This window comes from Lepidochelys olivacea (assembly GCF_965140295.1).
Source record: "Lepidochelys olivacea isolate rLepOli2 genome assembly, chromosome: 10".
NCBI classification, from domain to species: domain Eukaryota; kingdom Metazoa; phylum Chordata; order Testudines; family Cheloniidae; genus Lepidochelys; species Lepidochelys olivacea.
In genome coordinates, this window is record NC_140420.1 from 17,325,046 (window position 1) to 17,340,450 (window position 15,405).

At 46.2% G+C, this 15,405-nt stretch overlaps 2 protein-coding genes and 1 long non-coding RNA gene across 3 annotated transcripts in view; 2 read left to right on the plus strand and 1 right to left on the minus strand.

Moving 5' to 3' along the window:
- Positions 1-11,964, plus strand: part of LOC311527512 — a 44,709-nt gene extending 32,745 nt beyond the window's left edge. The window contains exon 3 of the long non-coding RNA XR_014713354.1: positions 11,875-11,964. This is a non-coding gene — a long non-coding RNA (uncharacterized lncRNA). The remainder of the gene's footprint in view (positions 1-11,874) is intronic.
- The window catches only part of LOC311527508 (acyl-coenzyme A synthetase ACSM4, mitochondrial-like), a 29,517-nt gene that overhangs the window by 12,125 nt on the left and 1,987 nt on the right, over positions 1-15,405 (minus strand). Inside the window, exons 2-3 of the mRNA XM_084641568.1 lie at positions 14,152-14,427; positions 11,793-12,006 (exon numbers count right to left, since the gene is read on the minus strand). Coding sequence (XP_084497694.1) covers positions 11,793-12,006; positions 14,152-14,349 — 412 coding nt within the window. The 5' untranslated portion in view covers positions 14,350-14,427. The remainder of the gene's footprint in view (positions 1-11,792; positions 12,007-14,151; positions 14,428-15,405) is intronic.
- The window catches only part of PDILT (protein disulfide isomerase like, testis expressed), a gene marked incomplete at its 5' end in the record, with an annotated part of 102,247 nt that continues 98,855 nt past the window's right edge, over positions 12,014-15,405 (plus strand). Inside the window, one exon of the mRNA XM_084641571.1 lies at positions 12,014-12,147. The remainder of the gene's footprint in view (positions 12,148-15,405) is intronic.

The window sequence follows — 15,405 nt, forward strand, 5'->3', positions numbered from 1 at the left end:
AACTATGTGCCTCAGCTTTCTTCTTTGTAAAATGGGCTCTTTTATACTAATATTTTGTCATGAATTTCTTTAAAAAATATACAATCAATACAATATTTAAATGTCAAAACATATTTTATGCAAAATGGCTAAATATACTACTTCTCTGAAATATTATTTCCTGATAAAAATACTGAGTTTGGAAATTGTTTGAATGCTTTAACTGATGTCCGTTATTGACCCTGATCCTGAAAGCACTTAAACCGTGCTTATCTTTAAGCACACGAGTAGTCCCATTGATTTCACTGAGACTGACTAAGAAAGTGTGTAAATGTTTGCAGGATTAGTCAGGGGCTAAGGCAGAGATTCAGGAAAGCTCTTAAGCAGAGCTGTGTGAGTAATGGATTTTTCAGTTTGCTGGGAATTTGAGAAACTGAAAAAAAAATTATTTAGGATCAAACTAAAACCAAACATTTTCAAAGGTTTCAGTAAATCATAAAGATGAGAAAAAATTACTTCACGTCAAATGAAACATTTAAATCAATTCAAAACAAAACTCTTGTTTTGATTTGAAGCATTTTTTGTTTTTAATTTAAAAAAATTGAAGGAAATTTCTAAACAAAGAGTCATTTCACAAAGAAAAGTCAAGGAGATGATCTAGGTTCAATTCCCAGCTCTTCCAGAAACTCCTAGTGTGACCCTGGACAAGTAACTTAATCTCTTTGTGCCTTAGCCCTGGTCTACACTAGGACTTTAGGTCGAATTTAGCAGTGTTAAATCGATTTAAACCTGCACCCGTCCACACAGTGAAGCCCTTTATTTCGACTTAAAGGGCTCTTAAAATCGATTTCCTTACTCCACCCCTGACAAGTGGATTGGCGCTTAAATCGACGTTCCCAGCTCGAATTTGGGGTACTGTGGACACAATTCGATGGTATTGGCCTCCGGGAGCTATCCCAGAGTGCTCCATTCTGACCACTTTGGACAGCACTCTCAACTCAGATGCACTGGCCAGGTAGACAGGAAAAGAACCGCGAACTTTTGAATCTCATTTCCTGTTTGGCCAGCGTGGCAAGCTGCAGGTGACCATGCAGAGCTCATCAGCACAGGTGACCATGATGGAGTCCCAGAATCGCAAAAGAGCTCCAGCATGGACCGAACGGGAGGTACGGGATCTGATCGCTGTTTGGGGAGAGGAATCCGTGCTATCAGAACTCCGTTCCAGTTTTCGAAATGCCAAAACCTTTGTGAAAATCTCCCAGGGCATGAAGGACAGAGGCCATAACAGGGACCCGAAGCAGTGCCGCGTGAAACTGAAGGAGCTGAGGCAAGCCTACCAGAAAACCAGAGAGGCGAACAGCCGCTCTGGGTCAGAGCCCCAAACATGCCGCTTCTATGATGAGCTGCATGCCATTTTAGGGGGTTCAGCCACCACTACCCCAGCCGTGTTGTTTGACTCCTTCAATGGAGATGGAGGCAATACGGAAGCAGGTTTTGGGGACGAAGAAGATGATGAGGAGGAGGAGGTTGTAGATAGCTCACAGCAAGCAAGCGGAGAAACCGGTTTTCCCGACAGCCAGGAACTGTTTCTCACCCTAGACCTGGAGCCAGTACCCCCCGAACCCACCCAAGGCTGCCTCCTGGACCCAGCAGGCGGAGAAGGGACCTCTGGTGAGTGTACCTTTTAAAATGCTATACATGGTTTAAAAGCAAGCATGTGAAAGGATTACTTTGCCCTGGCATTTGCGGTTCTCCTAGATGTAGTCCTAAAGCCTTTGCAAAAGGTTTCTGGGGAGGGCAGCCTTATTTCGTCCTTCATGGTAGGACACTTTTATCACTCCAGGCCAGTAACACATACTCGGGAATCACTGTAGAACAAAGCATTGCAGTGTATGTTTGCTGGCATTCAACCAAAATCCGTTCTTTCTCTCTCTGTGTTATCCTCAGGAGAGTGAGATATAATTCATGGTCACCTGGTTGAAATAGGGTGCTTTTCTTCAGGGACACATTCCTGCTGTGCTGTTTGCCTGTGGCTGAACAGAAATGTTCCCCGCTGTTAGCCACGGGGAGGGTGGAGGGTTGAGGGGGTAGTCACGCGGTGGGAGGAGGCAAAATGCGACCTTGTAACGAAAGCACATGTGCTATGTATGTAATGTTAACAGCAAGGTTTACCCTGAAAGAGTGTAGCGACTGTTTTATAAAATGTGTCTTTTTAAATACCGCTGTCCCCTTTTTTTTCTCCACCAGCTGGATGTGTTTCAATGATCACAGGATCTTCTCCTTCCCAGAGGCTAGTGAAGCTTAGAAAGAAAAAAAAACGCACTCGAGATGAAATGTTCTCCGAGCTAATGCTGTCCTCCCACACTGACAGAGCACAGACGAATGCGTGGAGGCAAATAATGTCAGAGTGCAGGAAAGCACAAAATGACCGGGAGGAGAGGTGAAGGGCTGAAGAGAGTAAGTGGCGGGCTGAAGACAGGGCTGAAGCTCAAATGTGGCGGCAGCGTGATGAGAGGAGGCAGGATTCAATGCTGAGGCTGCTGCAGGACCAAACCAGAATGCTCCAGTGTATGGTTGAGCTGCAGCAAAGGCAGCTGGAGCACAGACTGCCACTGCTGCCCCTCTGTAACCAACCGCCCTCCTCCCCAAGTTCCATAGCCTCCACACCCAGACGCCCAAGAACGCGGTGGGGGGGCCTCCGGCCAACCAGCGACTCCACAACAGAGGATTGCCCAAAAAAAAGAAGGCTGTCATTCAATAAATTTTAAAGTTGTAAACTTTTAAAGTGCTGTGCTTAAAGTGCTCTGTGGCATTTTCCTTCCCTCCTCCACCACCCCTGCTGGGATACCTTGGTAGTCATCCCCCTATTTGTGTGATGAATGAATAACGAATGCATGACTGTGAAGCAGCAATGACTTTATTGCCTCTGCAAGCAGTGATTAAAGGGAGGAGGGGAGGGTGGTTAGCTTACAGGGAAGTAGAGTGAACCAAGGGGCGGGGGGTTTTATCAAGGAGAAACAAACAGAACTTTCACACTGTAGCCTGGCCAGTCATGAAACTGGTTTTCAAAGCTTCTCTGATGCGTACCGCGCCCTCCTGAGCTCTTCTAACCTCCCTGGTGTCTGGCTGCGCGTAACCAGCAGCCAGGCAATTTGCCTCAATCTCCCACCCCGCCATAAACGTCTCCCCCTTACTCTCACAGATATTGTGGAGCACACAGCAAGCAGTAATAACAGTGGGAATATTGGTTTCGCTGAGGTCTAAGCGAGTCAGTAAACTGCGCCAGCGCGCCTTTAAACGTCCAAATGCACATTCTACCACCATTCTGCACTTGCTCAGCCTGTAGTTGAACAGCTCCTGACTACTGTCCAGGCTGCCTGTGTACGGCTTCATGAGCCATGGCATTAAGGGGTAGGCTGGGTCCCCAAGGATACATATAGGCATTTCAACATCCCCAACAGTTATTTTCTGGTCTGGGAAGAAAGTCCCTTCCTGCAGCTTTTGAAACAGACCAGAGTTCCTGAAGATGCGAGCGTCATGCACCTTTCCCGGCCATCCCACATTGATGTTGGTGAAACGTCCCTTGTGATCCACCAGAGCTTGCAGCACTATCGAAAAGTACCCCTTGCGGTTTATGTACTCGGCGGCTTGGTGCTCTGGTGCCAAGATAGGGATATAGGTTCCGTCTATAGCCCCACCACAGTTAGGGAATCCCATTGCAGCAAAGCCATCCACTATGACCTGCACATTTCCCAGGGTCACTACCCTTGATATCAGCAGATCTTTGATTGCGTGAGCTACTTGCATCACAGCAGCCCCACAGTAGATTTGCCCACTCCAAATTGATTCCCAACTGACCGGTAGCTGTCTGGCGTTGCAAGCTTCCACAGGGCTATCGCCACTCGCTTCTCAACTGTGAGGGCTGCTCTCATCCTGGTATTCATGCGCTTCAGGGCAGGGGAAAGCAAGTCACAAAGTTCCATGAAAGTGCCCTTACGCATGCGAAAGTTTCGCAGCCACTGGGAATCGTCCCAGACCTGCAACACTATGCGGTCCCACCAGTCTGTGCTTGTTTCCCGAGCCCAGAATCGGCGTTCCACAGCATGAACCTGCCCCATTAGCACCATGATGCATGCATTGTCAGGGCCCATGCTTTCAGAGAAATCTGTGTCCATGTCCTGATCACTCACGGGACCGCGCTGACGTCGCCTCCTCGCCCGGTATCGCGTTGCCATGTTCTGGTGCTGCATATACTGCTGGATAATGCGTGTGGTGGTTGATGTGCTCCTAATTGCCAAAATGAGCTGAGCGGCCTCCATGCTTGCCTGGGTATGGCGTCCGCACAGAAAGAAGGCGCGGAACGATTGTCTGCCGTTGCTCTGACGGAGGGAGGGGCGACTGACGACACGGCTTACAGGGTTGGCTTCAGGGAGCTAAAATCAACAAAGGGTGTGCCTGTACATCAAGGAGTATTTCAGGCAGGACTGCACGGAGGGTTCCAATAAGAAATGGTGCACCAAAGTTATCGTTGTTATTGGAACAAGGAAGTTAGCCTGGCCTCTGATTGATACATGGCTAGATTAACCTCGCTGCGCCTTCTCTGTGACTGACTGCAGTGTGATCTAGACAGGGGAGGAGGAAAATGAGTCCAAAACAAATCTGGTCTATGTCTCGTTCTGACCCACTCCATCGATCCTTTACATCTTTGGCTGGCAGCAGACAAAAAAGGCGCGAAATGATTGTCTGCCCTTGCTTTCACGGGGGGAGGGAGGGTGGGAACGGGGTCCTGACGATATGTACCCAGAACCACCCGCGACAATGTTTTAGCCCCATCAGGCATTGGGATATCAACCCAGAATTCCAATGGGCAGCGGAGACTGCGGGAACTGTGGGATAGCTACCCACAGTGCAACGCTCCAGAAGTCGACGCTTGCCTCGGTACTGTGGAAGCGCTCCGCCGAGTTAATGCACTTAATGCACTTAGAGCATTTTCTGTGGGGACACACACACTCGAATATATAAAACCGATTTCAAAAAAACCGACTTCTATAAATTCGACCTAATTTCGTAGTGTAGACATATCCTTAGATCCCTATCTGTAAAATGGAAATAACAACACTTCCTTTAGAGTGACAAGGTGGGTGAGATAGTATCTTGTATTGGACCAACTTCTGTTAGAAAAAGGGACAAGCTTCTGAGCTTACAGAGAGCTCTTCTTCAGCTACAGGTAAACTTGAAAGCTTGTCTCTCTCACCAGCAGAGATGGTTCAATAAAATATATCATTTCACTGCGATGGTCTATACTATTATGTTCATCACTTTTACAAGACTGTGATAAATTTTGTACAAAGTATGCCTTGTGAGGTATAATTTGAAATGTCATAATCTGCTGAACATTATTGTCCTGGTAAAATATGTATATCAACATTGTATATAAAGTTATTAGGGTATGTCTACACTAAGGAATAAGGTCGAATTTATAGAAGTCGTTTTTTTAGAAATCGGTTTTATATATTTGAGTGTGTGTGTCCCCACAGAAAATGCTCTAAGTGCATTAAGTGCATTAACTCGGCGGAGTGCTTCCACAGTACCGAGGCTAGAGTCGACTTCCGGAGCATTGCACTGTGGATAGCTATCCCACAGTTCCCGCAGTCTCCACTGCCCATTGGAATTCTGGGTTGAGATCCCAATGCCTGATGGGGCTAAAACATTGTCGCGGGTGGTTCTAGATACATATTGTCAGGCCCCCGTTCCCTCCCTCCCTCCGTGAAAGCAATGGCAGACAATCATTTTGCACCTTTTTTCCTGAGTTACTTGTGCAGACGCCATACCACGGCAAGCATGGAGCCCGCTCAGGTAACCGTCACCCTATGTCTCCTGGGTGCTGGCAGATGCGGTACAGCATTGCTACACAGTAGCAGCAACCCATTGCCTTCTGGCAGCAGACGGTGCAGTACGACTGGTAGCCGTCCTCGTCGTGTCCAAGGTGCTCCTGGCCACGTCGGCTGGGAGCGCCTGGGCAGAGATGGGCACAGGGACTAAATTTGGAGTGACTTGACCAGGTCATTCTCTTTAGTCCTGCAGTCAGTCCCATTGAACCGTCTTATGGTGAGCAGGCAGGCGATACGGATTGCTAGCAGTCGTACTGTACCATCTTCTGCCGAGCAGCCATGAGATGTGGATGGCATGCAGTCCTTCTGCACCATCTGCTGCCAGCCAAAGATGTAAAAGATAGATGGAGTGGATCAAAACAAGAAATAGACCAGATTTGTTTTGTACTCATTTGCCTCCTCCCCTGTCTAGGGGACTCATTCCTCTAGGTCACACTGCAGTCACTCACAGAGAAGGTGCAGAGAGGTAAATCTAGCCATGTATCAATCAGAGGCCAGGCTAACCTCCTTGTTCCAATAAGAACAATAACTTAGGTGCACCATTTCTTATTGGAACCCTCCGTGAAGTCCTGCCTGAAATACTCCTTGATGTAAAGCCACCCCCTTTGTTGATTTTAGCTCCCTGAAGCCAACCCTGTAAGCCGTGTCGTCAGTCGCCCCTCCCTCCGTCAGAGCAACGGCAGACAATCATTCCGCTCCTTTTTTCTGTGCGGACGCCATACCAAGGCAAGCATGGAGGCCGCTCAGCTCACTTTGGCAATTAGGAGCACATTAAACACCACACACATTATCCAGCAGTATATGCAGCACCCAGAGCAAATCGATACCGGGCGAGGAGGCAACGTCAGCGCGGTCACGTGAGTGATCAGGACATGGACACAGATTTCTCTGAAAGCCTGGGCCCTGCCAATGCATGCATCATGGTGCTAATGGGGCAGATTCATGCTGTGGAACGCCAATTCTGGGCTCGGGAAACAAGCACAGACTGGTGGGACCGCATAATGTTGCAGGTCTGGGACGATTCCCAGTGGCTGCGAAACTTTTGCATGCGTAAGGGCACTTTCATGGAACTTTGTGACTTGCTTTCCTCTGCCCTGAGGCGCATGAATACCAAGATGAGAGCAGCCCTCACAGTTGAGAAGCGAGTGGCGATAGCCCTGTGGAAGCTTGCAACGCCAGACAGCTATTGGTCAGTTGGGAATCAATTTGGAGTGGGCAAATCTACTGTGGGGGCTGCTGTGATGCAAGTAGCCCACGCAATCAAAGATCTGCTGATATCAAGGGTGGTGACCCTGGGAAATGTGCAGGTCATAGTGGATGGCTTTGCTGCAATGGGATTCCCTAACTGTGGTGGGGCCATAGACGGAACCCATATCCCTATCTTGGCACCGGAGCACCAAGCCGGCGAGTACATAAACCGCAAGGGGTACTTTTCGATAGTGCTGCAAGCTCCGGTGGATCACAAGGGACATTTCACCAACATCAATGTGGGATGGCCGGGAAAGGTACATGACGCTCGCATCTTCAGGAACTCTGGTCTGTTTCAAAAGCTGCAGGAAGGGACTTTCTTCCCAGACCAGAAAATAACTGTTGGGGATGTTGAAATGCCTATATGTATCCTTGGGGACCCAGCCTACCCCTTAATGCCATGGCTCATGAAGCCGTACACAGGCAGCCTGGACAGTAGTCAGGAGCTGTTCAACTACAGGCTGAGCAAGTGCAGAATGGTGGTAGAATGTGCATTTGGACGTTTAAAGGTGCGCTGGCGCAGTTTACTGACTCACTTAGACCGCAGCGAAACCAATATTCCCACTGTTACTACTACTTGCTGTGTGCTCCTCAATATCTGTGAGAGTAAGGGGGAGATGTTTATGGCGGGGTGGGAGGTTGAGGCAAATCGCCTGGCTGCTGGTTACGCGCAGCCAGACACCAGGGCGGTTAGAAGAGCACAGGAGGGCGTGGTACGTATCAGAGAAGCTTTGAAAACCAGTTTCATGACTGGCCAGGCTACGGTGTGAAAGTTCTGTTTGTTTCTCCTTGAAACCCCCCGCCCCTTGGTTCACTCTACTTCCCTGTAAGCTAACCACCCGCCCCTCCTCCCTTCAATCACCGCTTGCAGAGGCAATAAAGTCATTGTTGCTTCACATTCATGCATTCTTTATTCATTCATCACACAAATAGGGGGATGACTACCAAGGTAACCCAGGAGGGGTGTGGAGGAGGGAAGGAAAATGCCACACAGCACTTTAAAAGTTTACAACTTTAAAATTTATTGAATGACAACCTTCTTTTTTTTGGGCAATCCTCTGTGGTGGAGTGGTTGGTTGGCCAGAGGCCCCCCCACCGCGTTCTTGGGCGTCTGGGTGTGGAGGCTATGGAACTTGGGGAGGAGGGCAACTGGTTACACAGGGGCTGTAGTGGCAGTCTGTGCTCCAGCTGCCTTTGCTGCAGCTCAACCATACACTGGAGCATACTGGTTTGGTCCTCCAGCAGCCTCAGCATTGAATCCTGCCTCCTCTCATCACGCTGCCGCCACATTTGAGCTTCAGCCCTGTCTTCAGCCCGCCACTTACTCTCTTCAGCCCGCCACTTACTCTCTTCAGCCCACCACCTCTCCTCCTGGTCATTTTGTGCTTTCCTGCACTCTGACATTATTTGCCTCCACGCATTCGTCTGTGCTCTGTCAGTGTGGGAGGACAGCATGAGCTCGGAGAACATTTCATCGCGAGTGCGTTTTTTTTTTTTCTAAGCTTCACTAGCCTCTGGGAAGGAGAAGATCCTGTGATCCTTGAAACACATGCAGCTGGTGGAGAAAAAAAAAGGGACAGCGGTATTTAAAAAGACACATTTTATAAAACAGTGGCTACACTCTTTCAGGGTAAACCTTGCTGTTAACAATACATACATAGCACATGTGCTTTCATTACAAGGTCGCATTTTGCCTCCCCCCACCGCGTGGCTACCCCCTCAACCTTCCCCCCTCCCTGTGGCTAACAGTGGGGAACATTTCTGTTTAGCCACAGGCAAACAGCCCAGCAGGAATGGGCTCCTCTGAGTGTCCCCTGAAGAAAAGCACTCTATTTCAACCAGGTGACCATGAATTATATCTCACTCTCCTGAGGATAACACAGAGAGATAAAGAACAGATGTTGTTTGAACGCCAGCAAACATACACTGCAATGCTTTGTTGTACAATGATTCCCGAGTACGTGTTACTGGCCTGGAGTGGTAAAGTGTCCTACCATGAAGGATGCAATAAGGCTGCCCTCCCCAGAAACCTTTTGCAAAGGCTTTGGGAGTACATCCAGGAGAACCGCGAAGGTCAGGGCAAAGTAATCCTTTCACATGCTTGCTTTTAAACCATGTATAGTATTTTAAAAGGTACACTCACCAGAGGTCCCTTCTCTGCCTGCTGGGTCCAGGAGGCAGCCTTGGGTGGGTTCGGGGGGTACTGGCTCCAGGTCCAGGGTGAGAAACAGTTCCTGGCTGTCGGGAAAACCGGTTTCTCTGCTTGCTTGCTGTGAGCTATCTACAACCTCCTCCTCCTCCTCCTCATCTTCTTCATCCCCAAAACCTGCTTCCGTATTGCCTCCATCTCCATTGAAGGAGTCAAACAACACGGCTGGGGTAGTGGTGGCTGAACCCCCTAAAATGGCATGCAGCTCATCATAGAAGTGGCATGTTTGGGGCTCTGACCCGGAGCGGCTGTTCGCCTCTCTGGTTTTCTGGTAGGATTGCCTCAGCTCCTTCAGTTTCACACGGCACTGCTTCGGGTCCCTGTTATGGCCTCTGTCCTTCATGCCCTGGGAGATTTTCACAAAGGTTTTGGCATTTCGAAAACTGGAACGGAGTTCTGATAGCACGGATTCCTCTCCCCAAACAGCGATCAGATCCCGTACCTCCCGTTCGGTCCATGCTGGAGCTCTTTTGTGATTCTGGGACTCCATCATGGTCACCTCTGCTGATGAGCTCTGCATGGTCACCTGCAGCTTGCCACACTGGCCAAACAGGAAATGAGATTCAAAAGTTCGCGGTTCTTTTCCTGTCTACCTGGCCAGTGCATCTGAGTTGAGAGTGCTGTCCAGAGCGGTCACAATGGAGCACTCTGGGATAGCTCCCAGAGGCCAATACCGTCGAATTGTGTCCACAGTACCCCAAATTCGAGCCAGCAAGGCCGATTTAAGCGCTAATCCACTTGTCAGGGGTGGAGTAAGGAAATCGATTTTAAGAGCCCTTTAAGTCGAAATAAAGGGCTTCATCGTGTGGACGGGTGCAGGTTTACATTGATTTAATGCTGCTAAATTCGACCTAAAGTCCTAGTGTAGACCAGGGCTAAGAGTATACCATATATCATTGCTGTAACATGCTCCAGAGTCAGAAAAGCAGGCTGAAACCAGTTTTTCAGAGAGAAAGACAGACCGGCACCTCAGCCAGGTATCAAGAAAGTCAGGGCTTGTCTATACTACCCGCCGGATCAGTGGGCAGCGATCGATCTAGTGGGGGGGTCAATTTATCGTGTCTAGTCTAGACACAATAAATCGACCGCCAAGCACTCTCCCATCAACTCCGGTACTTCACTGGAGCGAGAGGTATAGGCAGAGTCGACAGCGGAGCGTCAGCTGTCGACTCACTGCAGTGAAGACACCACGGTGAGTAGATCTAAGTAAGTCGACTTCAGCTATGTTATTTACGTAGCTGAAGTTGAATAACTTAGATCGATCCCCCCCAGTGTAGACCAGGCATGAGTTAAGTGATTATTCTTTGACAGGAACAAGGGTGTGAGTGAGAACTTTACATATTGGCAATCAAAATGGCTGGAGTTTCCATGTAAACAGACTGGCTGTTGCCTGAACCCCCGCTGGAGATAATCCTCAAAGAGGGGAGAAAGGTATAAGAATGGAGGACACCCACAATACAAATCACCTCTCTCTACCCCCATCTCTACTCACAGCAGCTACAATGCTCAAAAGACAAAGAAAGCATTATTGACCTGGGGGAAGGGTGGAAGGGGGCTTATCAGCCAGTAAAGACTGCTGTAAACATATGGTGAGACAAAACCTTTTTGCTTTTAAGTTCACTTAGCTTGTTAAGTGAGGTATTAGCTTGTGTTTTACTCCTTTATTTCTTTTGTAACCAATCCTGACTTTTATGCATCATCACTTGTAATCACTTAAAATCTATCTTTCTGTAGTTAATTAACTTATCTTCTTGTTTTATTTTAACTGTGTGCTTGGATTAAAGTATGTGGGAAACTCCATTTGGGATAACAAAGATGGTGCATATTATTTTCCACTGATGAAATGACAGACTTCATATGAGCTTGCATTGTTCAGTTTGGTACTGAGCAGTACAAGACGCACATTTCTGGGGGACAAGGCTGGGACTGGGAATTTGTGGATGTTTTCTGTATTTAATTCATGAGTGGCTGGCCAGAGCATTCATGTAACTTAGCTGGGAGTGATTTTACATGAACATGAACAGGCCAGAAAAAAGCAAAGCAGTGTAAAAAAAACCCCAGGCTAGAGAATTTAGGGGACACAGTGGTTCAACAGTCCAGACTGTACCCTGTCACATTCACCCACCTTGTCTCTCTAATATCCTGGGACCAACCTGGCTACAACACTGCAATATTTCCTTTGTCCATCTTTTCTACTCAGACACTGATCCATCAAAAACTTACTCACATGCTCAACTTTACACACTCTAAGCATTCCCTTTGGCTTCAATGGGACAGGTCACAGTGTGCAAAGTTAAGCGCATAAATCTTTAAAGTACTGGGGCCTTAGACTAATCTCAGGACAGGGACTGTTTCTTGCTCTGTTGGTACAGTGCCTAGTTTAATGGGACCTTCAGTTCAGTTGGGGTCTATAAGTATTACTGAAATACAAATAAATTCAGTCATTTATTATTCTTGGTACTGACCTGTTCTCATGCAGCCCACTGTTATCAACCACCATTCTGGTATCCGGGGTAGCATCACTATAACTCTGTCTTCCTTTTTCAGACCACATGCATCAGAGAGTACATTGGCTGCTTTCCTGGATAGAAATCCCAGCTCCTCAAAACCCCACCTTACCTCGTTGCCTTGATCACCTACCCACCAGAGGGCTGGGATGGAGGAGGCTCTCTCTCCATTCTGGCAAAGACAAGAAAGTAGGAAAATGTATAAATAATGCAACAATCAGGAGGAGACCCAATGCTTCAAACACACAATTGTTTAACTTCAAGCAGAAGTGCAGTCTCTTTGACTTCAGCAGGACTAACCCTTTGGTTAAAGGTAAGCATGTGTGTAAGTATTTATAGACTTGTGGGCTTATATCCGAAATCTAATATGTGCTTGTTAATCAAGTACATTGGAGAATTTGCGTCTCTTCTTCTGAGCTGCCCAAGCTATGCATAACAATGCCTTGTTACCGTATGAAATGTACAGGTTTAGGCCAGCCTCTGGGAAGGTTTATCTCTGGACATGTTTTGCCATAGATTACAATCATCGTTATGGGAAAAGAACTGTTGAGCTCTTTCCGTTATTAGTATAACTCCAAGTGTACAAGGTCCTTATTCTGCTTCCTTTAAACATGGCCCAGAACACATAATGAAGAAGAAGACGATTGTTATTTCTATTACAGTAGTACTTAGAACTACTGTACTCAGCATAGCAGTGGGATGAGCCCATAGTTCTCTTACTGGTAAACAAGAAATGATCATCATATAAAATTGCATGTCATACACTGAGAAGTTAATGAGGAATATAACCATTCTTTAAACAGACCATTACAAGTAACATACATAGGTGAAAATGTACGGCAGGCACAATCACGGACTCCCTGGGAGGATAAGACTGTCAATAACTGCAGGATTAGGCTTAGTGAGAGCACAAAAAAAGTTTCTAACATAAATTCTGATGGCTTTAGCCCCTCTTATTGAAAACATACAATTATTTATGCCTTTAACATTTTTAAACCTAAGTTCTCTGTGTATCTATTTTTATGTAAAATAGCTAAATATATTACTGCTCTTAAATATTATCCCCTGATAAAAATACTGAATTCAGATATTTTCTGAATGCTTTAATTGATTTCAGTTATTGACTGTGATCCTGAAAAGCACTTAGGCACGTGCATAACTTTAAGAACATGATGGTCCCACTGATTTCACTACCTCCCATGTGAAAAGTTAAGCATGTGTGTCAATGTTTGCAGAATCTGGGGGTAAAGCACGAATCCAGGAAAGCTCTTAAATACATGCTTAATTTTCAGCCATTTGACTTAAATGGGATGTAAGTGCTTTCCTGAATAGAGATGCTTTCCTGAAGCAGGGCCCAGGAGCAGAAGGCTGGCCTTGCGTTTAAATCAGAGGATTGGGATGAAGAAGATAATGTAGGTTTATTTCCCAGCTCTGCAACAAACTTCTGTTGTGACCTTGGGCAAGTCATTTAATCTCTCTGTGTTTTAATTCTCTATCAATAAAATGGGACTAATAATATTTCCCTTCTTAGTCTTTTCTACTTATGCCCTGATCCTAAATATGATCACATGTTGCATGTGAAGCAGCAAATACTCTTAATGGTATTTTGACTATTCACTAGAGCTGGTTGAAATTTGGAATTTCCATTTCATAGCACATTTCAACATTTTGTAATTTGTTTTCATTCTGAATGACAGCATGTGAGCAGTAGTAGTGCATAATATAAGATACTGTGTATTAATGTAAAATTAATAGATGTAATATAAAATGACAAAATCAAAAAAGAGAGACATGGTGGGTGAGATAAGATCTTTTATTGGACCAACTTCTGTTTTTGAGAGAGACAAACTTTCTCTATCACAAACAGAAGCTGGTCCAATAAAAGATCTTATCTCACCCACCTTGTTTCTCTAATGTCGTGGGACTGACACAGCTAAAACTAGACTGCATAAAATCAAAATAAAAATTAAATTTAGAAATTAAATTTCAATTTTTTTCAAAATGAAATTTTCCAAAATGAAACTTTTTATTTTAATTTTAATGGGAATTTTATCAAAATTGATATGATTTTGTGAAAATTTTTGGTTTAATCAAAACAACATTTTTCAGATGGAAAACTTGGGACAAAAGTTTTCCCAAACAGCTCAGTTATTTACCTGACACCCTTGAAAGTATCTTATAGCAGCAAAATAGTTAATATCTACTATGAAAGGATCATCACAGAGATCATATGTTTTGGAACCGGTATCTATAACATGATATAACACCAGACAGAAATGAAAGAAAATGTTGGAACTAAGGAGACAAAACATGTTACCTTTTCCATTTGACTCCATTTGTCCAAAATGTCACTTGCAAAATTAAAGTGCTCTGGCAACTCTTTATAGAGGCTCGGTGATTCATTGCCAGAGATATTTTGAGGAGCAAATCCTCGGCAATGTTTGCTGAAGAATCTACAAGGTGACTTTGGGGTCCAAATAGAGTTAAAAATCTGGAGTTTAAGTAAAAACTTCATGGCACAAAAACCTTGTCACAGTTCTTGGTTTAGATTATATAAACATCTCAGTAGAATATTCTTTGAAGGGCTTTTGACCTGCAATGAAATTATTTATACAAACTTTATATTGAGAGTTGCCAGAAAAAAACAAATATTGATGGACCAAAGTACTACAAATCAGTTACAAGATCTAGGCCAAGGGTCTGATCCTTGTCTCACTGGAGTACATGGCAAACGTAGGAGAAGGAAGGACTGTGCTCCACGTGGTGGAGTGGCGGGAAAACCCTTTGTCACTGCTCCAGACTCAGGGGTGGTCTATCCTCTATGATGTCAGTGCCAAGCCAGTATGAGTATTTACAAATTCATAAAAGGGCAGATTCTCAGCCCCACCTATAAAGCCACTTTGCAGCATCAGTGCACAATGAGACCGTGCAAAACGGGAAACCACGGTGCATGGAGGCTAAGTACCCCTTTGTGGGCTCTCCAAATCCCCCATTCCTCACCCAATATCTTGGAACTGCACAAGTTCCTCTAGAGAATACCTATAAGGCAGGGGAATGATTTGCCCCAAAGAAACTTTTTGATAACACAAGTATTGTGGATAAACAATTCTCCTTGCTCATATGGGACATTTAGATTTCAAAGACATGGCTTTCTAACAAAGAGGATGTCTGTGATATATAATCAGTTACTCTTCTTCTTTGAAGGTTATTCTTTCTCTTCATCTAGGACAGGGGTGGGCAAACCATGGCCCGCGGGCCGCATGTGGCCCGCCAGCCGTTTTAATCTGGCCCTCAAGCTCTTGCTTGGGAGCAGGATCTGGGGCTTGCCCTGCTCCGGCGCTCCAGCCAGGGAGCAGGGTCGAGGGTCGCGCTGCGCGGCTTCCAGAAGCAGCAGCGTGTCTCCCCTCCTGCTCCTACACATAGGGCAGGGGTGAGCAAACTTTTTGGCCAGAGGGCCACATCTGGGTATGGCGGGCCATGAATGCTCACAAAATTGGGGTTGGGGTGTGGGAGGGGGTGAGAGCTCTGGCTCGGGGTGCGGGCTCCAGGGTGCGGCCATAAATGAGGAGTT